Raw genomic sequence first — 26,322 nt, forward strand, 5'->3', positions numbered from 1 at the left:
CACTGAAGGAATAAAACAGTGAACTTTATCAATTTTTTACACGACAAATAGTCTTTTCAGCTAAAATTAATTCCAGCTAAAAAAAAAGTACATGTAAAATAAATCTGAATTGGTAAACTTAAAACTTCTGTAAACTAATTATTTCAGTCATTTATCTCAGGGTCTTTATTGTTAATTTGGAATTTTGACAAAACTTAGTTAAAAGTAAGCCCTTTCAATAGACCATTTTCCATTTACCGATGGTATGCTTTATGTGTTATGTGTGAAATCGAACGTAAAAACAGGAGAAACAAAAATCATAGCATCGCAGTGACATCAAAACATTGCATGGAATTTGAAAAACTTTGCGAATATTTCCATGCTTAATAATGTGTTATAACATTTGATGATGATAAGTTTTGACCACACCACAAACTAAACACAATATTCACCTTTCAAAAATCGAATTGAGCTATAAAAAAGAAATTCTGATTCAAAATTGTTCTATTTTTTGCAGCAGATGTTCAGTCTGCGTCTTTCACAAAATACGCAAAATCTCATCTTGATTAACTTGGCCAATAACCAAAACTGTAAATGAATATTACAGAGTTATATTGATCAAAATGTGACATATTAATTTATCAATTAAGTTTATACTATTGTCTTCACTACAATGAACCGAGTCATTGTATTGCATCAGGTGATAGCTAAACACAACTGAAAATTCAAAATAAAGAGACCCAAAGGCTATATAGTGTGCATCTCAGTCTAATCTTAATGCTTCACATCAAATACTAGTTTAGTCCATCTTTGATCATCAAACAAAGAATCCAGTGTGATTCAGTATTATTATAAATTTAATGTCACCCCAAGATGCTAAGTGACGTTTTGCTATCAGCAACAAAATTCTAATGTGGATATCTTCCAACTTTCAGAATTTAAGTTTCCAACAAATGGTGTATTCATAAATGCCACTACAGGTAAATAAATCATCAAATCAAATTTACCAGCAGCAACAATTGTACAGTTTACATAGGTTTTATAGTAAAGGAGGCAGACTGAATGTGAATGTCACAAAGAAAAAATGAATGGTAGTTGAAAAAATTACAGTTATTAAATGGAAATGATAAAAATAATTACTATAATAATATTAATACATTTTTAATTTAAAAAACATTTATTTACCATCATTATTATAAGTATCGTTTCGTTTGTCATCATTGAAACTATATACCACTTCTCCACCGTCACCCAGGTCATTATCGATAGCAATGACAGTAATGATACTATGACCTTTTATTTCATCTTCCCTGACAGAAGCCTTATAAGAGTCATCTGTGAATTCTGGAGCTTCGTCGTTTACATCCAGTATTGTAACTGTCAGCTGTTATATGAAAACAAATAATCCCGCATATCAGACATTATAATTATACATTGTACTTCTGTCATAAGTTGAAGTGTGACGTAATTTTGCGGTATTTTACTGGGTATTTCATTCTACCATATATGGAAATGCAAATCATTACGTGTGTAAGCTAATAAAAACAAACATGGCTGCTACCAGGGTTTGACCAGACTCCATACAAAAAAGTTCGCTGATTCTGTTCAAAACTTGTAGGATTTCGGCATTCCCATGATGTATTCTTAGACATAAAAAAATGTATATTAATAAGGTTATTAAGAGGGTACCTCAAAGTATGCACAAAGACAGTACAGCGAGAGTATCGGCCGACGCGTGCGACGGTGTACTGTCTGCGTGCATACTTTGAGGTATCCTCGTAATAACCTCATAGTATTACCAAAACCAACAAGCTATTAGCCACCCCAACACATCCCTCAATGAATACCCACGTTAAGACAGATTCTGCTGAATACAAATAATGCACTAATGAGCAGGTTTAATGTGCATCAATGCAATGCATTATGGGAGAGAACTGTTTATAATAGAAAACTATTATTATCCAAATATTATCAAAACAATAATATATTTTCATCTCATGTCGTCAGACAAAATTTCAAGATATGTATAACAAGGTGGACTAAACTATACTTACAGTATCAGTTGATTGTAAGTGAGATGATCCACCAGGATTGTCTGAAGCCGTGATACTCAGTAGGTATTTATCAGTGGTTTCTCTGTCTAAGGATTTATTTACATATACAACTCCCTAGAGTAGAAAAAAACATAATGCAATTAAAGAGTACATACCTTAAAATGATTTGAACATGTAAATGAGTATATCTTTTCATTCGTAGTTAAGACCTCTTAGTATTAAAAAGATAATTACTGAGCACAAAATTTGCAATAATATCAACATTTTAGACAATAATAATTTGTATTCTTATTTCATGTACTAGGTTTCAGATTTCTGATTATTTCATTTTATCTCTGCACTCCTTATAAACATTAATCACAGCCAGGAACTCACAGTTGTGTATTCTTTATTCTGTTATATATATTAAGTATGTTAGAATACTGTAAAAGAATTTATTATTCACTGGGTTTTAATTTTGCTGACTGGAAAATGTGCTAAATTAAAACCCAGTGAATATGTAAAAATGAGCATGGAACGCATTATCTAAATGATAAAACTGTGAATTTAAAATCCACTGAAAATGTCTGAAATGCTAAATCAGTGAAATTTAAACCCAGTGAAAATTAGTCATTTTACAGTAATGTTTGCAACTAGTTTAATGACATATATACATATGAGCAGAATGACTTACAGTATACATGTTAATGTAAAACATTTTGTCTTCATCACCAGCTGTTATACTATATACAATGAAAGCATTGTTTCCAATATCATCGTCTGTAGCGGATACAGTAAAAATCGGTGTTCCAATGGTAGCATTTTCCAGCACTTCAGTTTCATTTTCAAGGTTGGTGAACACTGGTGCATTGTCGTTGATATCAGTAATTTGGAAATACACTGCAGCTGTTGAATTCAAAGGAGGATTTCCCTTATCCATCGCTCCTACTGTAATGTTCAACCACTCATATTCTTCACGATCAACTTCATAGTTGAGAGTAATATCCCCTATAGAATGAACAGCATAATAAATAACACTAGTGATATTTTGTAAACATGACAACATAAAATCTATGAAGTTTCCAGTCAGTTATGGTATTGCTGAACAGTTGCACTACTATGAGGTAATTATGAGGATACTGCAAAGTATGTACGAAGACAGTACAGCAGTCGCATCGACCAATGCGCAGCGGAGGTCGATGCGACTGCATACTGTCTGTACCTAATTATTATACATTTTCCTCCCAGGGATACATCACAGGAATGCTGAAATCCAATACGTTTAGAACAGATTTAGCAAATACTTTGTGTGTGTCCGGTCAAACGCTGGGGGTAGCCATGTTTGTTTTTATTATTAGAGGACACTTACGTGCATAATCGTTCCATATTTGGAATTTGTGTTTCCTATTATGCTAGGATGAAAAATACCCAGTGCAATATCACAAAATTACGGAACGCTGTAACTTATGGCGTTACGGTGACAGATGTATAATAATTATTAAATATTTGCCTAAGCGCTGAAGATACTCACACTCACATGAAATTTTATTTTATTAAAAAAACACCAATAAACAAACAATAGACTGTATGCAAGACTATGGGCACTGTGAGAAAAGTAAAACGATGTCCAGAGACTAGGTTTCATGACTTGATGGTCACATTTTTGGCGTTTTGAAAGTTAAATGCTTCCAATCACTGAACAGTATTGCACATTGGGTTCACCGTGAGTGAGTGAGAAGGAGTGCACACCACATGTTGCATTGTTCACCATGCCTAGTAAAATATTTGCAATTTATTATTTATTAAATGGCTACTGTATCAATCATGATTTTCATGGATTGAAACACAATTTTTTTCAAGCATCGTTTAATAAACAGCATCTTTATTCTTTAGATTAAACCCATTATCAATGCCTGATAAAAATGGGCAGGGATGCACTCAAATAGTTAAATGTCTAAAAATATACCCAGGCTGGCGGGCCTATGACAGGAAAGCATAATAAATCTACACAAAAACTAAACAAGCAGCCTGTCGGCTGAGATAGCTCTGCTGTTAGCAATGCACATTTCAATTGAAGAACTGAAGATATCATTAGAAAAGGAACAATATGTATAGTATCAAAGCAATCAGACTTGCTGTTTGCAACAAGAATTCGAAAGTATCACTTTTTACCAAAAAAGACAAAAATAATCATTAAAATTAGAGAATTGAACATATCATCATAAAATGAACAAATCTGAGAGAGGTCCACATGAAGTACTTATATATGTAATATCAAAACAATCAGACTTGCGGTTTTTAACAAGAAGTCGAAAATACCACTTTTTACCAAATATGACAAAAATATTCACCAAAATTAGAGAACTAAAGATATCATCACAAAATATTCACTAAAATTAGAGAATTAAAGATATCATCACAAAATGAACAAATCTGAGAGAGGTCAACATGTAGTACCTATATATGTAATTTCAAAGCAATCGAACCTGCGGTTTTTAACAAGAAGTCGAAAATACCACTTTTTATCAAAAATGACAAAAATATTCACTAAAATGACTTGCGGTTTTTAACAAGAAGTCGAAAATACCACTTTTTACCAAAAATGACAAAAATATTCACCAAAATTAGAGAACTAGAGATATTATCACAAAATGAACAAATCTGAGAGAGGTCTACCCAAGGTACATATACACCAAGTATCAAAGCATTCAGATTTGTAGTTTTCAGGAAGAAGTCAAAAAAGTAAAACATTGACACGGACGACGGAGCCGACGGACAATCAGAGCTAAAAACAATGTTTATGTTGTTTTCATTGGTACATGTAAATGGTATATGAACTAAATAGCCTCAGCAAAAAAAATTCAAAATTAATACATGCTAGCATATTTTTGTTATTAAATTATACATACTTTAATTTTAATTTCTCATTCACTTTCTCTAAATGTTGTAATGCACACATTTTTTAACCACTAGGACATACCTGTTTCTTTGTCAATTGTCAAGTGTCCAGTACTGTTCTCAACAATGTAATACTCTACATCGCCATTGGTTCCTTTATCTGGATCTTCAGCTGTTACATCTGGATAGACAACGTCAATATTCTCCTCCTGCAATGTTCCATAGTAGTAATTCTCACCATCCATATTTTGAAAATGAGGTTCATTGTCATTCACATCCTCCACGCGTACTTCTAATGTTGCTGTAAATACGATAGAATATTGTACTTTCATTATAGTGACCAGAAAAAATCAGAAAACATTTGCATTTATGATGATTTTATTTTCAGTTAAAGCTTGGCTCCTCAATCTGCAGGATTGCACCAGTGCATGATGGGAAATTTTAATGGACAGCCCCTTGTTTAATAGGTACAAACATGTTACCAGACATGTTAACCCTGCGTATTTCCATATCATACACCGGTCTATTTAATTCAGTAATGTAAGAGACTGAAAGTTAGATTTTCTTTATGCAAATTTACATATTCTTGAATCCAAGTAGAGTTACATTTTTGAATCATGATGCAAAATTCGATTAAAATCACTGCCTACAATAAATCTCTTCCCGAGCTTGAACTTCACAGAGACATCGGTGAATTAGGGCAACTGCCTTGATCATCAAGGAGTTTACCTTAATGCCTTTCAAAAAAATACAAATTTACCCCATTCTATTTCTAGATGTACATTTAATAGGGTGAATAATTTTATCAAATTTTGTGTTGAAAATGGGGACCCTCTCAACTCTCAAAAGTTCAAGCCCTGTTCCCCCAAGCTCACTCTCTTTAATGTTGTACACACTTGCTCGTTCTCTCAATTAAGAACACCACTGATAGTGTAGTTGTCGTGCCACACATGTGTGAGATATACGGGTCTCATATAAACAAAGATTGTGCCTTTGACTGTTGCGCAGATCAACGAGTAAAAACTGAGACATTACCAAGATTTAATTAGGTATTTTTAGGTGATTAGAAGATAACGAAGAAGTCACCTCTGGTAATTAGTGCAAGTCGCACCCAGGTCAAACCTGATACATGTGATTTACATTAAAAGAAAAACAATGTTTATCAACACAAATATCGCACATGTGCAGTGCCACGACCACCGCCCTTTAACATACCTTCATCAAATTGAGTCTCAATATTCTCCACAGCATTAAGATCGGTAACCATAATGTCTAAATGGAAGACTTCAGCTTTTTCCCTGTCTAGTAATTCATTTACATAAACAGTACCAGTAGTCTCATTAATTCTGAACTGATTGATATATAGATTATCACCATGCTCATCATAAGATACATCTTCACCTCGTTCATTGATCGCCCCAATATTAGTAATGTTGTAAAAAAGATCAGCATTCTCATCTGGATCTGTCGCCGACATCGTTGTAACTTCAGTTCCTATATCAACATCTGAAACCCAAAGAACAGATAAATGAATCTATTAAATTTCTTATTTCATTTTTTACAATAAAATCTGATCTGCATTACCTGCAATGTTTAACTAGCAGTCTAGCGACTATTTCCCTAAAAACAGAAGGTGAATGATGTTTTTTCTGAAATGCTCAAAGCTGAAACTGAATCACTGATTAAATGTTTGCACTGTCAATATAAATACTACCCGGTAATACACATTTTGAGAAGTAAAAAATTAGCAAATTGAAGTTGAGAGAGGTCCACCGAGGGTACCAACATATATACATGTACTATGAAAGTAATCGGGCTAGCCATCTGCAGTAAAAAATCAATTATCATATATCCAAGAAGCTAGCAAGCACATTCTCACAATTATGCGTTTCCACAATCAAAATATAGATATTTCAATTCCTTTGCTATAAAATACTAGTCCAAATATAGAAAACAATTCAAACGACAACAGCCAGTTAACAGTATCGATAAATGTTGTCGTTAGAGTTAAGTAAAGAATTTAGTCACAAATCTATACACAATTTGAATTACTTGCTATTTTTTTCCCATATATATATATGTAAGTCATATTTTAATAATTCATCAAACAATAAATGCCCGTTTTGATTGATGTGCACTTCTATTGGAGATGCACTCCTAATAGTCTAATATAATATGGTGAACATAAGACTAAAAGAAAAGTTGTGTTTGTGGTCAGCATATGCATCACCAAAAATTCTGTAAAAGCTCCCTCAATTGCCAATTTGATAAAACCTGTAAAATTTGAGCCCCATCAAAAAATATAAATATTAAATATTACCTTCTAAAAGTGATTCAACAACTTCTTCTAAATCAAAAACTGGTGGTTTATTGTTGATATCAATAATTTTTACTTGCACTGAGGTCTCGTTATACAATGGGTTGTTACCACGGTCAGTTGCTGATAACACCATGTCATAAAAATCACGACCAGTTTGTTCTGGGTCTAGGTTTGCAACACCTGGAGCAACTGTCACATTGGTGTACGGACCAGATGTTGGAATCAAACTGAATTTATCGCCAGAACCGCTAACAATCCTATAATCTATGATACTATGATGTTTAAATGGACTTTCTTCCCATGATGCATCAAGGTCACTAGCGAATACAGTAACTACGTAATCTGAAACACACAAAAATAAATTGTTATTATTGAGCATTTGGCAGAGAAAAAAATTTAAATAGCTTTCCATAAAATACAGATGCTTTTTAGTTTTTTTATTAAAACAATGAGACGCTGAGTTGTTCAAGAAATGACCACACCAACTTTTGCGAAACCACACTCCAATTGTAACTTGATGTTTAATTAATAGTTAACAGAACTTTGAGTTGTGGGTAACTTATATTTAAGTTTTTGTTGAACATCCACATTTAGTAACTTGAACTTTAACTGACAGTTATCCGAACTTCAAGTTATGAGCAACATAACATTTTTGTTTTGTTTAACATTTTATGTTTCCCATACCTCAATGTTTGGTTAACTGTTTTAAAATTTGAGTTACTTATTTTGAACGTTAAAAAAAAAACACTATGTTGCATATAACTCAAAATTTGGTTAACTGATAATTGAACATTGAGTTACAATTTGAGCGTGTTTTATCAAAAGTGGGTGTGGTTTCTGAAATATGATCATTTTTGTAACTGAATGTTTTCATAACTCAAAGTTAAAAGTCTCTCAACAACACAACACAGGATAGGATTGAAAACGAATCATATCAATGTATGTAGAAGGTCTATAGGAATTTTACTTATTAATTCTCATTTTACAATACTGTAGAATACATTATTTTCGCTTGGAATTTATTTTCGCTATTTTCGCTGAAGGGATGATTCCGTGAAAATAAAATCCAGCGAATATACTTTTTTCCTATATTTCACATTACATTCATCAAAAATCAGTGAAAATAAGTTCCATACAAAACGCCCAAAAAGCCTTTTCAGCGAAAATTAATTCCAGCGAAAATAAAGTATTCTACAGTATGTTAATTAAGGTTTGGAGCTCAGTTATGAGCAGTAAGGAAGTGCATACATGTGCAATCTGTATTGCTAGTGTTTGCATCAAAGGTCAATGTACATGAGATACAGTTATGCATATAAATTTCTCACCCATATCACTGGCTAGTTCTGAGATACTTGCAGTATAGAGTGGTTCACTGAACACAGGCTGGTTGTCATTTATGCCCTGCAAATATGAAAAAAAAAATGTGTCAATTTGCTAGAGCTGATACATGTACAATTTATCAACTTATTGGAAATCAGATTACAGGAATTTCTGTTTTGCGCCTATACCCACATTTGTAGCAAGCAGTGCTTCGTTACTCAACCCCCAATCAATATAAAATATAGTCAAACATAAATATGCAGCATGGACATTCTAACATTTTCCATGATAAATGTTACTCCTATGCCTATTCACTGCATAGAGCTTGATTATTTCCTGGGTTTTGTTTTTGCTGATCGCACTAAATTAAAGAACATAGAATATTCAAAATTGATAATTGAATGCATTGTTTCCTTCACAAATCTGTGAGATTAAAAACCCAGTGAATATTCCTGCAACATCAAATCCACTATTAAAAATTAAACCCTCTGAATTTTTCAACTTCCACAGTAGCTCCCTGACCCCCAAATGAGTATAAAGGGTGGACCTCTAAAAACTGAGGGGGCGATTGTGAAAAAAACTGTACTAATGATATTTTTCCTTCACTTGATTTTGTGCTAACTTTTTTGGCGTGTGTAATTGTTTTCTTTTCTCTTTATTGATCCATGCAGGATTTTCAATGCTTTTTTCCTGTGCATTTTTTTTCTAATTCTGCTCTTTTCCAAGTTTCAAGGATGGAAAAAATGTGATAATACAAATAGACTCACCTCCACTCCAATACTAACTTCTGTTGTACTGTTAAGAGGTGGGTTACCACCATCCTGCGCCATTACTGTTAGCATATATCTCCCCTCATACTTCTCATCCATTGTATCGTAGTCCAATGTATCAATCAATCCAATCACACCAGTGGATGAATTTACAAAGAAGCTCATACTTTGTGGTTCCACATCAACTATACTGTATACTATCTCAGCATTTTCGTCAATGTCCTTATCATTGGCCTGAAACAAAAATGACCAAAAACGAATGACTACCGGTAAATTTTGGTAATAAAACTGAAATACCGTAAAATCTGTATTAGAAGCTGCATCATTAATAAAAGTCCCACCCATTCTTTTTGAACAATTGAAAACCGAAAATTCACCATTTCTCACATGAATAGATGCCTCATCCCCTACTGTTGCATTGTACCATTTTAATAGAAGCTGTGGCTTCTAATACAGATTCTACAGCACTTCACACTCAGTGGCCCTTACCATATTTTTGATAAAGCTGAAAAAAGGTTGGTTACTCTGGTTCCACACACTAATGTGGAGATGCTTCATATATGGCATATACTTTACATCCTGAGGTAGCATGACACTCTAAATTTTCTGATTTAGTTACATTAGGTAGTAGAATTTCCTTATTTTTGATAAAGTTTGATAGTCTATATGGGTATTTTTTCAGATGAGTTAGGGTATACAATAGTGCATAAAAGCAATGCAAAACACAAGAAAATAACCTTATTGTCACTGTCCAACAATGAATGTGAATCTTGTAAAAATCACCTTGCATCTTCATGAAATAATAATATCGGTACTAAGTTATAGGCAAGTTATATGTTATAACTCTAGTGTCTTACAGGCAACTGATTTGAGACACTATGGGAGTGATGGAAGACTTTGAGACACTATGGGAGTGATGGCAGACATTGCGACACTATAGGAGTAACGGAAGACTTTGAGACACTATGGGAGTGATTGAAGACATTGAGACACTATGGGAGTGATGGAAGACTTTGAGACACTATGGGAGTGATGGAAGACTTTGAAGCACTATGGGAGTGATGGAAGACTTTGAGACACTATGGGAGTAATGGAAGACTTTGAGGCACTATGGGAGTGATGGAAGACATTGAGACACTATGGGAGTAATGGAAGACTTTGAGACACTATAGGAGTGATGGAAGACTTTGAGACACTATGGGAGTGATGGAAGACTTTGAGACACTGTAGGAGTGATGGAAGACTTTGAGACACTATGGGAGTAATGGAAGACTTTGAGACACTATGGGAGTGATTGAAGACTTTGAGGCACTATGGGAGTGATAGAAGACTTTGAGGCACTATGGGAGTGATAGAAGACTTTGAGGCACTATGGGAGTAATGGGAGACTTTGAGGCACTATGGGAGTAATGGGAGACTTTGAGGCACTATGGGAGTGATAGAAAACTTTGAGGCACTATGGGAGTGATAGAAGACTTTGAGACACTATAGGAGTAATGGAAGACATTGAGACACTATGGGAGTGATAGAAGACTTTGAGACACTATAGGAGTGATGGAAGACTTTGAGGCACTATGGGAGTGATAGAAGACTTTGAGACACTATAGGAGTAATGGAAGACATTGAGATACTATGGGAGTGATAGAAGACTTTGAGGCACTATGGGAGTGATAGAAGACTTTGAGACACTACAGGAGTGATAGAAGACTTTGAGGCACTATGGGAGTGATAGAAGACTTTGAGACACTATGGGAGTAATGGAAGACATTGAGACACTATGGGAGTGATAGAAGACTTTGAGGCACTATGGGAGTGATAGAAGACTTTGAGGCACTATGGGAGTGATAGAAGACTTTGAGACACTATAGGAGTAATGGAAGACATTGAGACACTATGGGAGTGATAGAAGACTTTGAGACACTATAGGAGTGATGGAAGACTTTGAGGCACTATGGGAGTGATAGAAGACTTTGAGACACTATAGGAGTAATGGAAGACATTGAGACACTATGGGAGTGATAGAAGACTGAGACACTATAGGAGTAATGGAAGACATTGAGACACTATGGGAGTGATAGAAGACTTTGAGACACTATAGGAGTAATGGAAGACATTGAGACACTATGGGAGTGATAGAAGACTTTGAGGCACTATAGGAGTGATGGAAGACTTTGAGGCACTATGGGAGTGATAGAAAACTTTGAGACACTGGGAGTGATAGAAGACTTTGAGACACTATAGGAGTAATGGAAGACTTTGAGACACTATAGGAGTAATGGAAGACTTTGAGACACTATGGGAGTGATAGAAGACTTTGAGACACTATAGGCGTAATGGAAGACATTGAGACACTATGGGAGTGATAGAAGACTTTGAGACACTATAGGAGTGATGGAAGACTTTGAGGCACTATGGGAGTGATAGAAGACTTTGAGGCACTATGGGAGTGATAGAAGACTTTGAGACACTATAGGAGTAATGGAAGACATTGAGACACTATGGGAGTGATAGAAGACTTTGAGGCACTATGGGAGTGATAGAAGACTTTGAGACACTACAGGAGTGATAGAAGACTTTGAGACACTATAGGAGAAATGGAAGACATTGAGACACTATGGGAGTGATGGAAGACTTTGAGGCACTATGGGAGTGATAGAAGACTTTGAGACACTACAGGAGTGATAGAAGACTTTGAGACACTATAGGAGTAATGGAAGACTTTGAGACACTATAGGAGTGATGGAAGACTTTGAGGCACTATGGGAGTGATAGAAGACTTTGAGACACTATAGGAGTAATGGAAGACATTGAGACACTATGGGAGTGATAGAAGACTTTGAGACACTAGGAGTGATAGAAGACTTTGAGGCACTATGGGAGTGATATAAGACTTTGAGACACTATAGGAGTAATGGAAGACATTGAGACACTATGGGAGTGATGGAAGACATTGAGACACTATAGGAGTGATGGAAGACTTTGAGGCACTATGGGAGTGATAGAAGACTTTGAGGCACTATGGGAGTGATAGAAGACTTTGAGACACTATAGGAGTAATGGAAGACATTGAGACACTATGAGAGTGATAGAAGACTTTGAGGCACTATGGGAGTGATGGAAGACTTTGAGGCACTATGGGAGTGATGGAAGACTTTGAGGCACTATGGGAGTGATAGAAGACTTTGAGGCACTATGGGAGTGATAGAAGACTTTGAGACACTATAGGAGTAATGGAAGACATTGAGACACTATGGGAGTGATGGAAGACATTGAGACACTATGGGAGTGATAGAAGACTTTGAGACACTGGAAGTAATGGAAGACTTTGAGACACTATGAGAGTTATGAAAGACATTGAGACACTATAGGAGTAATGGAAGACTTTGAGACACTATGGGAGTGATAGAAGACTTTGAGACACTATGGGAGTGATTGAAGACTGGGACACTATGGGAGTTATGAAAGACATTGAGACACCATGAGAGTAATGGAAGACTTTGAGAAACTATGGGAGTGATGGAAGACTTTGAGGCACTATAGGAGTAATGAAAGACTCTGAGACAATATGGGAGTGATAGAAGACTTTGAGGCACTATGGGAGTGATGGAAGACTTTGGGGCACTTTGGGAGTGATGGAAGACTTTGAGAAACTATGGGAGAGAAGACTATACAATTATAAACAGGTATTAAATTTTAAATAAAAAGTTCGTTTTGAATATCTTGCAGTTATTAATTTTAACAAGCAGCCTATCGACTGAGATAGCCTCGCTGTTAGCAATGCACAAATTCCAACTAAAGAACTGAAGACATCATTAGAAAATGAACAATATGTATAGTATCAAAGCAATCGGACTTACAGTTTTTAACAAGAAGTCGAAAATATTATTTTCTACCAAAAATGACAAAAATATTCACCAAAATTAGAGAATTGAAGATATCATCACAAATTGAACAAATCTGAGAAAGGTCTACATGTAGTATCTATATATGTAATATCAAAGCAATTGAACATTTGGTTTTTAACAAGAAGTCGAAAATATCACTTTTTACCAAAAATTACAAACATATTCACCAAAATTAGAGAATTGAAGATATCATCACAAAATGAACAAATCTGTGAGAAGTCCACATGTAGTACCTATATATGTAATAAAGCAATCGGACTTTCAGTTTTTAACAAGAAGTCGAAAATATCACTTTTTACCAAAAATGACAAAAATATTCACCAAAATTAAAGAATCGAAGATATCATCACAAAATGAACAAATCTGAGAGAGGTACACATGTAGTACCTATATATGTAATATCAAAGCAATTGGACTTGCGGTTTTTAACAAGAAGTCAAAAATATATTTTTTTACCAAAAATGACAAAAATATTCACCAAAATTAGAGAATTGAAGATATCATTACAAAATGAACAAATGTGAGAGAGGTCCACATATAGTACCTATATATTTAATATCAAAGCAATTGAACTTGCGGTTTTTAACAAGAAGTTGAAAATATCACTTTTTACCAAAAATGACAAAAATATTCACCAAAATTAGAGAATTAAAGATATCATCACGAAATGAACAAACCTGAGAGAGGTCCACATGTAGTACCAATATATATAATATCAAAGCAATTGGACTTAGGCGAGGGTTCTCCGAACCCGCCTATTCACATAGTTCATACCCACCATAGACTCCGGTCAGTCAAAATGACTATTTTGAACTGTAGGCATTAATCAGCGATTCTGCCGGTGACGGAGAGATAGAATCCAGGTCAGGGGAAGCCCCATGACCTCAAGATTCTTTTACCCCTTACGTCACGAACCCACGTGACCGAGGCCATGTGGCAACGCCACAGGTAGCCGTCCATCACTCTGGGTCCTTTCTCTCCGCCTCGAGGACTTAGACCAACGCGACGGAAAGAGTGGGGAGGTTGGGGGGGACCCGGAGTCTATGGTGGGTATGAACTATGTGAATAGGCGGGTTCGGAGAACCCTCGCCTAAATTCACTACGTTCAATTACCCACCATAGACTCCAGTCAGTCAAAATGACTATTTTGAACTGTAGGCAGAGTCAGACACCGATAGGTGGCGGGTTTTTCCGAGCCAACAGAAAAAAAAGGAATGATTAAAGTCTTTCCCCAGTCCGGGATGAAAACAAACTCAAAAGACCTAAGTTAAGATCCAAGAAAGGTGGTGTCTTACCTTGCCTGTGCTGTCCCCAAAGCAAGAAACCAATGCTGCTGTGGTGACAGGGTTCGGTGCGCCCGAGAAAGCTAGAATTTGGGGGTGATAAGCTTGAAGTAGGACCGAAACAGTTCGCATGAGGGCATAGGTCGAAAGAAGCGAAACCTGGGAGCTTCCAGGGAGTGCTAGTGGTACAGACAATCTGCCCGCAAAACTGCCGAGACTGACTTATCGCCTATGCGCAGGGGCCCCTGCGGTCGTACGGGCTGGGTCAGCAAACAAAGCCTGACCCGTTACGACGGGGCCTAACCTGAAGAGACCCTGCTCAATAGATTGGGTGTCTCTTAGGTAGTAGTTGATGAAGACGTTCTGCGTTCTTCAGAAGCCTGCCCTCAGAATGTGTTTGAAGGGGGGCACCTGACGCTAGCACTAGTGAGTTAGCAATCGCACGGACCTCATGTTCTCGTACTTGGTGCCCCTGCAAGGTCTGTGTTGAGGAGGATATTGTATTATAGACCTCCAGTACAGTCGCAGTAATCCACCTGGAGATGGAAGTCGAGGAAGCCGGCTTATTCTGTTTGCCAGGGCCGTAACACAAAAATATGTGTTTGGTTCCCCGTCTGGAAAACCTGGTACGGTTCTCGCGGCAACTCAGCGCTCGGACCGGGTAGAGAAGCAATTCCTCCTGATCCTCCGGACCGACAATATTTGCCAGCAGGGGGATGTCGATCGGGTGAGAATCGTGTCCTGGGATTTGGTTCTAGGCGAGAAACCCGATTCGTGTCTTTAGCACAACTTGATTGTCCATAACGGCGGTACATCATCCGAGATGGACAATGCCCCCCAGTTCTGGCCGACACGTACCTGAGGCGAGGACCAGTAGGAAGACTATTTTCCACGTCAAAAATTTGAGTGGTGCTTGATCAGAGAGGCTCAAAAGGCGGTCTGCTTAGAGCGGACAACACAGCCGACAAGACCCAGTTGGGCAGTTCCCTTGCATGGGGTCTCAGCGTCTGGAAAGCAGTAAATAGTCTCCTAATAGTAGGACAATTGGTTAGTCTTGTTCCCGTACGTTTGAATGGTGGGGCACAAGGCCGACCTGTAGCCAACGATCGCTGCGTAGGACAAACCCACTTCGTCAAACAGGTGGACGAAGGAGCCTGCTACCTGGCCAATAGAGGGATGGTATCGATCAATCTCCCTTCCGCTACACTAACCAGTGTATGCTCGCAGCCTAGAAATGTAGGCTGCATTGGTGGAATCCCTGTTCGCCCTGGCCAGGACGTTGGCAGCCCGCTCAGATAAAGCTTTCGTATGTGCGGGTCTAATGAGAGCCTCTATGCAGGTAAGTGATACCCGCTGGGCTCGTGGTAGTGCGCCGTCTGGTTGGGACGGCATGTCCGGTAAGTCCGGAAGCACTGCTGGTGTTTCGACTATCGTTTCCGACAGAAGTGGAAACTAGGCCCTGTTTGGCCAATTGGGTGCGACCAATGATAATATGCAGGTGTGCACCTGTCGAAGTCTTCTCCGGTGCCTGGTGGACTAGCGGGAAGGGAGAAAAAAGCGTACACAACTAAGTGGGTCCGCGGGGTAGCAAAGCGACCCTGGCCCAGGCTCCTGGAGTCAGCAGGAGTGTTACGTACGTTGGGAGCTTGGTGTTCCGGGGTGCGGCAAACAGTCTAACCTTGGACCGTCCACAGCCGAAACAGCCTGGAGGCTACCCACTGGGGTATCAGCCACTCCGTGTTCTGGAGACGGAGTCGCCCTGAAAGGGCGTCGCCAGACTGTTCCTCACCCCTGGAAGGTGGTGTGCGGTTAGCTCCACATTGTATTCCAGGCACCAAAGGAGGATTTTGCTCCGCTAGGACTGACAACGATGGGGAATGCGTCCCCCCCTCCTTCTTGAAGGAGACCACCGCTGCGTTGTCTGTGCGGAGCAGGACTCTGTGGTCTCGAACTACGGGTAGAAAGCGTGGTAGTGCTAAGTACACTGCTCACAGTTCGAGCCGGTTGATATGGTGGTCCCGAAACTATGCGGGAGCCATATCCTTGGGCTTGTTCGTCCAATAGATGCGCTCCCCAACCCTGGGGGGAGGCATCTGTTACCAGAGTCATACCTGCGGCGAGCGGGTCCAAGGGGGCCCCTCTGCCCGAGGTTAGTCAGTGACGACCACCAGGGCAGGGCTTCCTTCACTTGGTCCGATATCGAAACCCGCCTATCTAGTTCCCATAGGAGAGCTCGGCGTTATAACAAGCGTTATACCGGGTGGCTGCGTAGTGCGGCCTGGGGAACGACCCTTCGAACCGAGGTCATCATTCCGATGATCCGCATTAGTTCACGAAGGGACACCGAGGGAACGCTGACTAGGCATTCGGCTAGGCTGCTTAGCGCTAAGCAATACGCTTGAAATAGCTAAGCCAAGCTTACCTCTGTGTCAAAACTCCATGCCCAGGGACACCAACTGCGCGTTGGCTCAAGGTGGGACTTGTCGATTTACTAGTGAGCCCAACTGGTGAAGTAAATCCTGTGTTAGCCTGATGCGTTTGGCTATTACCCCTTGCCCGGGTTGTTGGTAACCAGTAGTCTGGGTACGGATTGAGGTGTACCGACATCTGGTGAAGCAGCAGCACTACCTGTTTCATCCCTCTGGTGAACACGTAGGGCGCTGTGCCTAACCCGAACGGGGGGCACCGAAGTTCGAATACTTGGCCCAGCTGGGCGATTCGAAGGAGATGGCAACTCGCTAGGTGCATCGATACGTGCAGGTAGGCCTCGCTTAAGTCTAGCGGGGCTAGCCAGTCAAAACGGTGGATGGAGAGAAGAACCCTGAATGGTGTCTCCAAGTGGAACCGATCGAGGGGCACGTACTGATTCAGTCTGTCCAGGTCCAAAACTGGACGCCTGCCACTTGTAGATTTGGTACTACGAACACATTTGGGTAGAAGCCTGGACTCAGTTCCGGCTGATGTACCCTGTGTATGGCGTCTTTCCCCAGCAAACTGCTACTTCCTGTCTGATTGCTTTAGCATTGCGGGAGTCCCCTGGCAGTGCCCAACAGGGGAGACACTGACGGGAGGAAATGGAGATTTCAGCGGTATGCCGTAAACGGATGTCACCACCTGGAAAGGTCCAGGTATCGGTCACCCGCCGTCTCCAAACCGGACTACACCGGTGCAATCTGTGTACGACAGGGATGTGTGGCCATGTGTTCGGCAGTTGCGAGGGCGGGGTGCTCCCTTCCCTCATGAGGTGAGTTCCCCAAGGCCTGAAGTTGTCACTAAGTTGTGACCTGGCCACTCACCGAACACGTGCCTGTCCCCCCCCCCAGGTTGCAGAGGTGAGCGTCAAACATGCTTCCAATGCTGCCGGGTAGACGTCCGCCCAGAGAGGGTGAGGAGCCACCACCTGGCTCTTACCTCCCTGGGGGCACGTCACTACCCTTCCCTCCCATGGAAGGGTATAAGCGCTTGCCTCCTGGCTGACTCTGGCTAGCGGACAACGCCCTTGGACGTTGTGTTTTCTGTGCTTGGGGTGCCCTCCGCTTGCCCATGGCAGGAACAACTGGCTAGCGGATTCGATCTGAACCCTCTGATTCATTGAACTCCGAAGCTCCGAGACTGTACCCACCATTCCCTGAACAAAGAGGGTGGAGGGTGTCCAGTCTGCGTCACTGAGGAGGGGACGTACCCCGGCTCAGCTTGTCGGCGAAAACATGTGCGTCTAAGGCTGCGTCTCGTAGCACAGTAGTGGCCCTGGCCATCGAGCCAGGCAACACTAGGGGGTGTCGCACGTAGATGTGCGGTGGCCCACCAGTTAAAATGTCGCCTGGTCTAGGAGGCTGGTGCGTTCTGCCTCCAAGGTCACCAGAGTGCTGGGCACGCATAATAATACGCTCAAGCAACTCTGCCCTCAGGGCTAGATGGGTCGTCCTCAATTGGCAGACACCCATGGAACGCGGCTATCCCCCTTTGCCCGGTTTGCCAAATTCGTGGTACCGGGGTCTGGGGAGGGAGCCTTGGAATCCGGTTGGGGGAGTTTTGGTCTCATCCCACGCTATGGGGTCTGATCCCGAAACACACTGACCGGGTAGCGTTTGGTCCAGTGGGAAGTGTTGCCTAATGTTATCCCCACCCGGGGGCCTTAAGCATTACATCTTCCGCGGCTGACCAATGCCACCCATCAACACCGTTTGCGTGCTCTGCGCCCCACTCCGCACTCAGACGGACAGGGGAGAGATGTGCCGACGGGGTTGCTTTGGATCCCGACGCCCGTGATCCCATAAGCGTTGAAGCAACCTTAGGTGGTCGCTTTAGGATCAAGAGTGGGGGTATATACATCGTATCACTGGGATCGATGATAATCCGCCTCACCCCAAAAGCATGGCTCACCGAGTCATACAGATAGAAGACCCTGAGGGACCGCCCGGAGTACCGGCTGTATCCAACGCGAGCGAACTGCGTCTCCTTTAACTTAAAATATGTGAGAGGGAGCGTGTTCGACTGTGCGTCTCATGACAGGGTCGGTTCCCTCTGGGGACGCCCGTGGGTCGGTAAGAAAGGAGTCAAAACCCACAGCGGGGACCGGACACAAGGATAAATTCGTTATCGTTGTACCGTTACCGCATGACGAACCCTAGCTGGCTGAAAGTGGGGGGGGGGTCAACGCGTGCCCTGCCCTGAAAGCCCTGCCCCGAGATCGGAGACTTGGCTGCCAGCACCCCGTTGGCATTCAGTGCCCGCGGATCCAGAGAAGGGCCGGTGCAATTAGCCTGAGCCTCGGCCACCCCCCCAAATAGTGGGAGAGCCGTGACTGGGAATGGGGGTTCCCCGGAAGAGATGTGTTTTAATGCAAACATGCTTTCGTGTCTCTTCCTGCTTGCCCACCGAGGGGACACAGTGGAGACAGCTCGCTCCGACTGCGTCTGATCTACCCGGCCTGCCAGGGACGCAATTGCCCCGACAGTCCTTCGACCAAAGCCCTCAACTCGGAGGCAAACCCGGTGCCGTGCGAGGAAGGGTCCACAAAGAGACCCGCAACGGGCCTCATAGGAGGAAAGCCTCCAGGGGCACAGCCTCGCTGCAGCCGGTAAAATCGGGTAAACCACCGCCTGAAAAAAACATACTGTGAGGATGCCCTCCGATCAGCGGGGGAGACCGAGAAAAATATCGGTACCTCCACCGTCGGGCCTCTTACTCGACGTCCCGGTACATGAAGTACCGGTAGCCGAGCGTGAGGACTTTCCACTCATGCAAAACACGCAACTCACTTTAACAGATTTGTTTACTGGACGCGCGACCTTGCTGTGACGCGGTCAGTCTCAGCGATTTTGATGGCTCTGAAAGAAAATCTCAGGCCTCAGAACTCCAGTGAAAAAAACACGCTTTCATGCAAAAACCCCGAAACCTGCACGTAGCTACGACAAATATCTCGGATGCGGGTTCTATGCTGGTAAATTCTAAATATAACCACTGCACAGTTGACTCGAAACACGAGGAGACTGGAAAGAAAACGGCAGCGAGCCCTGGTGCTGTCATTACATCTATATATTGCTAAATACATTAAAAATAAAAGACGACATGCATGAGGGAAACGAATTACAGTTGTAAAAGGTGCCGCCATGAAATCAACATGTGACTACGTAGTGGCGCCGGATTTTGATTTCTTTGCTGTGAAAAATACTACACACAAAGGGGAAAACGACACGAGGGTAAAAATGACAAGGAAAACTTATCCTACCAGCTACCATGTCGGATGCCGAGCAGCGGCAACAACCCAAGCTATAAATCCGGACAGGAAAAAAAAAGCAGGCGATCCAGCAGAGCTTGCTAGATTTCATCTCCACTCGAGGCGGAGAGAAATTAAGAGTGATGGACGGCTACCTGTGGCGTTGCCACATGGCCTCGGTCACGTGGGTTTGTGACGTAAGGGGTAAAAGAATCTTGAGGTCATGGGGCTTCCCCTGACCTGGATTCTATCTCTCCGTCACCGGCAGAATCGCTGATTAATGCCTACAGTTCAAAATAGTCATTTTGACTGACCGGAGTCTATGGTGGGTAATTGAACGTATTGAATTGAATTTGCGGTTTTTAACAAGAAGTCGAAAATATCACTTTTTACCAAAAATGACAAAAATGTTCACCAAAATTAGAGAATTGAAGATATCATCATAAAATGAACAAATCTGAGAGAGGTCTACCCAAGGTACATATACACAAAGTATCAAAGCATTCAGGCTTGTGGTTTTCAAAAAGAAGTCGAAAAAGTAAAACATTGACACGAACAACGACGGACGACGAACAATCACTCATATGATAAGCTCCGCTCGACAAAGTCGACAGCGGAGCTAAAAATAAATACATGAGAACATGCAGATACCTACCGACACAGTCACAATATCTGTTTCTATCTTTTCTTCTTCAACAAATCCTTCATACAAATCTCTTAAAAATTCAGGACCATTATCATTGATATCTCCTACATTCACCGTTATCTCGGTTGTAGATGTTCTTCCTCCACCATCACTGGCTGCTCCTATAAACCTATACTGATCATCATTAGAGCTTTCTCTGTCTAAGTTGTCACTATCACTGACGTAAATGACACCAGTTGTACTATCTACAAAGAACCTGCAAAAAAATACAATTAGATGTGTTATAAAACAAATTTCTTATGATTTCATAATATACTGTGGTGAGATTTGGCAAGTATCAGTCTTCAGTCAAAAAATGCACAACTTACATTTCAGCATTATTCCCTTGTATTCCGTAGGTAACTTCACCATAAGTTCCAGAATCTGCATCAGTTGCCTAAACAAAAATACAACACAATATATCATATATTGAACTCTTTCATTGAATGGTCACTATGCACAAATTAGACTGTACCTTATCTTAGATAATTTCTATCGACTGCATTTTATTTTGGATGTACATTTGTATGCTAGTTTTTGACTATTTTTATTTTTGATCAGTGCACAAAAACTACTTACATTGAGTTGTAAAACTGATGTCCCCTCTGGTGAATGTTCATCTACAGTACCAATGTATTCTTCAGCTGAAAAAACTGGGGAGTTATCATTCATATCCAGTAGGGAAACCGTCACATTAGCAGTACTGCTCAGACCTTCATCAGATTCGTGCTCATAGGCCAAAACCTAGTATCAAAGGAGATATTGTTAGATTAAATTGTACGAGGTACGCTCAACTCAACAAAGGACACATGTTTTTTTGTTTTAACTACATTTTAAGCAGCATTTTTATCTTGCTAAATGACATGAAATGATTATAAGCACTTTTTCGCAGTTACTATTTCACCCAAGGTGCACAAATTAATGTATTGAAAGTCCACAATGTCTGTCAGAATCTCATGCAGCTTTCTTTCAGTTTTGAAATGTGTTGTTGCCACACTATTGATCAGAATTTTGTTAGCATGATACATTATTAGTGGATGCATTTAAAACTACTTTTAACTGATTTGATTTTGTGTTAGACAAAATTTCACATGATGAGATTTTGTAACTGTGAACATTTCATGGGGTTCTTTAAATCAGCACTTGCTTCAGAACTGCGCATATGTCAGATCTGTTAAAAGCAAGTTATTATTAAAATTCAAACAATTTTCAAAACTATATGTGTCATAATTAATAGTTCCATGGCCCTGAACAATGTTTATGTTTTAAGCTGTACACACAGTGTAGGTAAAGAAGAACAATAACGGAACAGTAGAATACACACATGTTCAGTTCTAACAACAGTGCTGCTTTTAAATACAGTATACATATTTACAGCAACTTTAACATAATTTCGCCTTCAAGAACATCCCTTAAAATAATCAAACACCAACAATAGACAAGTTTTGAGTTATAGCATAATCAGTCAGTTCCCGAGTGAGAATGGGAACTGGTTGATTTCTAGATCATGTAATTAGTTCTCTGGTTCCTGGTGTTCTGAGCTATCAAACCCCCCCCCCCTCCCAGCAAAATCCCCCCCCCCACACACACACACAGTCGAAACTGGAATCTTTTTACATATAACGTAAAACAAATTTCTTCACCCACCAACAGGGAACGTGAGCTGGGATTAGACCGTCGTGAGACAGGTTAGTTTTACCCTACTGATGAGGGTCAGATCGTCAGCATATAAGATACTGTGGTGAGATCAGTTTCTAACATAACATTGGAACTCAAAACTTGTTTATTATAGCATCAGATATTCATCTGTTTACAGTATTCATAGTAGTCTACAGCATGATTTGGTGGGACTATACTTTGTACATTTGCTTCAATAAAAAAACAGAAACACACCATGTACATACAATAAAACAGTAAACACATTACTTTGATTACACTACTTTGGCTAAAAAGTGATGTACTGGCAACCAAGTGAATATGATCAAACAGAAAAATTAAATGTTAATGCCTTCATAGTAACCATTTGGTATACTAACCTGAAATTCAAACTTCTGTGTGATTTCATAATCCAGTTTGTCAGGATTTTTCACTCTGATAACAGCATAGGCTGATGAATAGGCTTCTTCTGGATCTACATAAAACGTTTCACTTGCGTCGTCATTGTTAATGATACTAAGGTTGAACGATGCTCCTTCTAGAGTCTTGGGTTCGAATATACGAATATGGATAAGAAAAATATTTTACATTATTTTTGGGGTTGTGCATATCCATGTAACTATATTATTGCTTTTAACAACCTACATACACAGGAACACCTACTTTGAAGAAACTTTAAATCAGAAACTTAAATTAGATCTCCTTGATGCATTAAGGAATTTGTTTTTTTCATCACACTGTTTCATTGCAGTACTGTTATTTTTTTTACAGATGCCTCATCTAGATGGACTTGGTACCACCTTGAAGATTTTTGTTTCAATGTACTTGTATTGCTAACAAAGGTGGATTACAGCATGATCAATGCATGCTATTATTGAAATGAATGAAACAAAGCAAAAAGCATCACAAATTAAATTTCAAGCATCACAGGCAAAGAGAAAGCATCACTAGTAGTGTTCAGGCTAAAATTTACGCTAATCTCATATGATTGCATATCGAATATACCCAAATGCATTTACACATGGAGGGGAGAACTGTAGTTAGCAGCTGGGATAATTAACGCCCAAACTTGTTAAGAATATCCACAAATCTTCAGTCATTTTAACTATGATAACCTGCACTCAGTACAGTAACTAAGAAGATATACATGTTAATTCAATGGTTATAAAATAATACCAAAGCATATTCAGAAGGTAGCACAGCGTGTTTCATCATCTGTTTTTTTATCTTCTCAAGAACAACATCTTGATGTGCTCACGCTGATTGTCATGTCGAGAATGGCATACAAAAATGAATTGTTACCCTGGTAATGAATATAATAGTAAACCTTCCAAATCAACATTGAATACAATAGCATTTTGGGCGCTTATCCCAGGCTAAGTGTTCATGTATACTTTGTTAGCCTGTGCTAAAGATCCTAAAAACAGGCCAGACAAGATCCGTACTTAGCATTTCTTAGCCCATGCTAAGCGTTCACCCACGCTTTCTTAGCAGTGGCTATTAAGGTATTTGACCCCTTAGCCCAGATCTGTGCGTGAACGCGACTACTGTGTGCATCTGAGAAATACACTGCAATGTGATATATGTGATAGAATAACCTGCACTTACCGAGTCAGGGTCTATGACAATCATTGTGATGTCATTCACAACAAGCTCGTTTTGAGAGTTTTCATGAATACTCCCACTATAAGAGGTCTGATCGAAATACGGTGCTTCGTCATTTTCATCCAACACAGTTATAGTAACTTGTGTAAATGTTGTAATTTCATGTATTGGATCATCACCACTATCTTCCTCTATGGCCTACAATGAAAACAATCAAAGTGATAGTAAATTAATTGGATCACAAGGATATGGCAATTTTTTTACCAGACTTCTTAAAAAGTGTTGCAATCGTGATTTCTATTGTGGAAAAAAAGACATCAGACATCCATAGATTGGGTATAAATAATATTTCAACTACATGTACTTAACTTAAAAATTTCAATTTTTCTGCAACATGTAAAATAATTTATTAATGGTCGCATTATTGGTAAGATGATTATTATAATTACTGCATTATTAGTGCATTTGCTTACATAAATTATAGAGGTTTGTCTATGTTCAGAATAAGAAATATTTCAATGATTCAGTTTACAACAAATGTGATTTTTGGTTTATATGATGTGCTTCTAATATAGGAAATACAGTATATGTTTGACTGACAAGTGTCGCTATTAGAAATACAACACAACATTTCATCCCTGAGTATTTTGGAGTCATAATGTAATGGTTAAGCTGGTCAGATCGGATTTTTGATGAACTCGATATACTCACTGATAAATTGAGTGTCATGAGACCATTGACGAGCCCTTCAGCTTCCCGGTCCAGCCCCACTGAAGTATATATAATACCAATATTATTGCCACCATCATCTGGCACCGTATCAACCCAGAAAGAATCTGTTTCGTTGTCTTCAGCTATGGATAAAATATACGTGTAATGTATTTGAAACCAAAAGAACAAATAAAAGAAACACAAAAATATTATCCCCAATTTTTCACAACAAATGCTCAAAATATGGTAATGATTCTGCTAGAAATTTTCTGAATTTGAAGATTCGATTACGTTAACAAAGCCAAAATTTAAAGAAATCTTAATCTTAGAACCCAATAAAAATTCTCCTGATTTTTATTTACTCGCAAAATTTGATAAATGGCAATATATCGATACTCAAATGAACTCTCAATTAACTGTTCTTTTTCACAAATCAGAAAAATCCCAAAATTTAACTATAAATTAACTGTTTTCATTCTACAAGAGAATGAACTAAACAAATCAGATGAATTTTAAAATTTTATCTTGGGATGACTTTTACAACTTTATTTATTGAATATACTTTCAAATTTTCAAATCAAGAAAAAATGTAGCAATAAAAAGTTCTGATCTGCATATGTATAATATTATGTATGATGTATGTGTGAAGTTTGAATGTAATCAGTCCAGGCATGTCTAAGATATAGGTCTGGATGGACGCATGGATGCACGCACAGAGGTCATTCTATAACAGAGACTAATAAAGTAATTCACAGTATATATAATCCATTACTTACAAACAATCTCATAATATATCTGCCGCGGAACACCTCTATCTCCATCTATTGCAAATACTTCCATCACAGAAGTATTCTGCAAACAAATAAAAACACCAGTCAATGAAATGTAATTTAACTTTTTCAACACCAGTTCCCTTTTTATATCACAAAATAGGCCTGTTCATAGTCTGCACTTTCTTTCAGAAAATTTGGACAAAAATAGCAAAATTTTTCGAGTAAAAACTGAAAATTGACTAAATATTGAAAAAGAAAAGAAAAAAAGTGCAGAAAAATTTGGGCAAGACGTCTGGCGATAAAAAGGTCATAAAACCTGTGGACTTTACCATTTTTTAAAAATATTTTTTAATCAATGTATTACAATGATTACAAATATTGGAGTAAATGCAATTTGTGTCTCTAATATGTTTAGAGAAAAGAAGCATGCTTTGTTGGAAGAAAATGTCTCTATTTACATTTTACATGAATACTTGTATAGATGGCATTCACTGAGTCCATGCACATATTTCTTTGTATGAGAGAAAGTCTTAAAACCATAATAAACAAGCCATACATGGCACAGTCCCCATTAGTTATCGAATTTAAGATATATAGTTTTGTTTATAGTAATATAGCTGGAATATAAACATGTCAGGAATATGATTAAGATGATTGTTTAACAT

General features: G+C 39.3%; 1 protein-coding gene across 1 annotated transcript in view; it reads right to left on the reverse strand.

The window, feature by feature from the left end:
- LOC100367508 (cadherin-23-like) overlaps positions 1-26,322 on the reverse strand; it is a 57,481-nt gene that overhangs the window by 22,088 nt on the left and 9,071 nt on the right. Inside the window, exons 9-23 of the mRNA XM_085493689.1 lie at positions 25,661-25,736; positions 24,885-25,027; positions 24,177-24,371; positions 22,949-23,113; positions 21,492-21,656; positions 21,242-21,309; positions 20,883-21,129; positions 9,318-9,554; positions 8,556-8,631; positions 7,231-7,572; positions 6,126-6,416; positions 4,993-5,211; positions 2,707-3,020; positions 2,034-2,147; positions 1,165-1,363 (exon numbers count right to left, since the gene is read on the reverse strand). Coding sequence (XP_085349815.1) covers positions 1,165-1,363; positions 2,034-2,147; positions 2,707-3,020; positions 4,993-5,211; positions 6,126-6,416; positions 7,231-7,572; positions 8,556-8,631; positions 9,318-9,554; positions 20,883-21,129; positions 21,242-21,309; positions 21,492-21,656; positions 22,949-23,113; positions 24,177-24,371; positions 24,885-25,027; positions 25,661-25,736 — 2,851 coding nt within the window. The remainder of the gene's footprint in view (positions 1-1,164; positions 1,364-2,033; positions 2,148-2,706; positions 3,021-4,992; positions 5,212-6,125; positions 6,417-7,230; positions 7,573-8,555; positions 8,632-9,317; positions 9,555-20,882; positions 21,130-21,241; positions 21,310-21,491; positions 21,657-22,948; positions 23,114-24,176; positions 24,372-24,884; positions 25,028-25,660; positions 25,737-26,322) is intronic.

This window comes from Saccoglossus kowalevskii, chromosome 19, assembly GCF_978046115.1.
Source record: "Saccoglossus kowalevskii chromosome 19, keSacKowa6.1, whole genome shotgun sequence".
In the NCBI taxonomy this organism is placed as follows: Eukaryota; Metazoa; Hemichordata; class Enteropneusta; family Harrimaniidae; genus Saccoglossus; species Saccoglossus kowalevskii.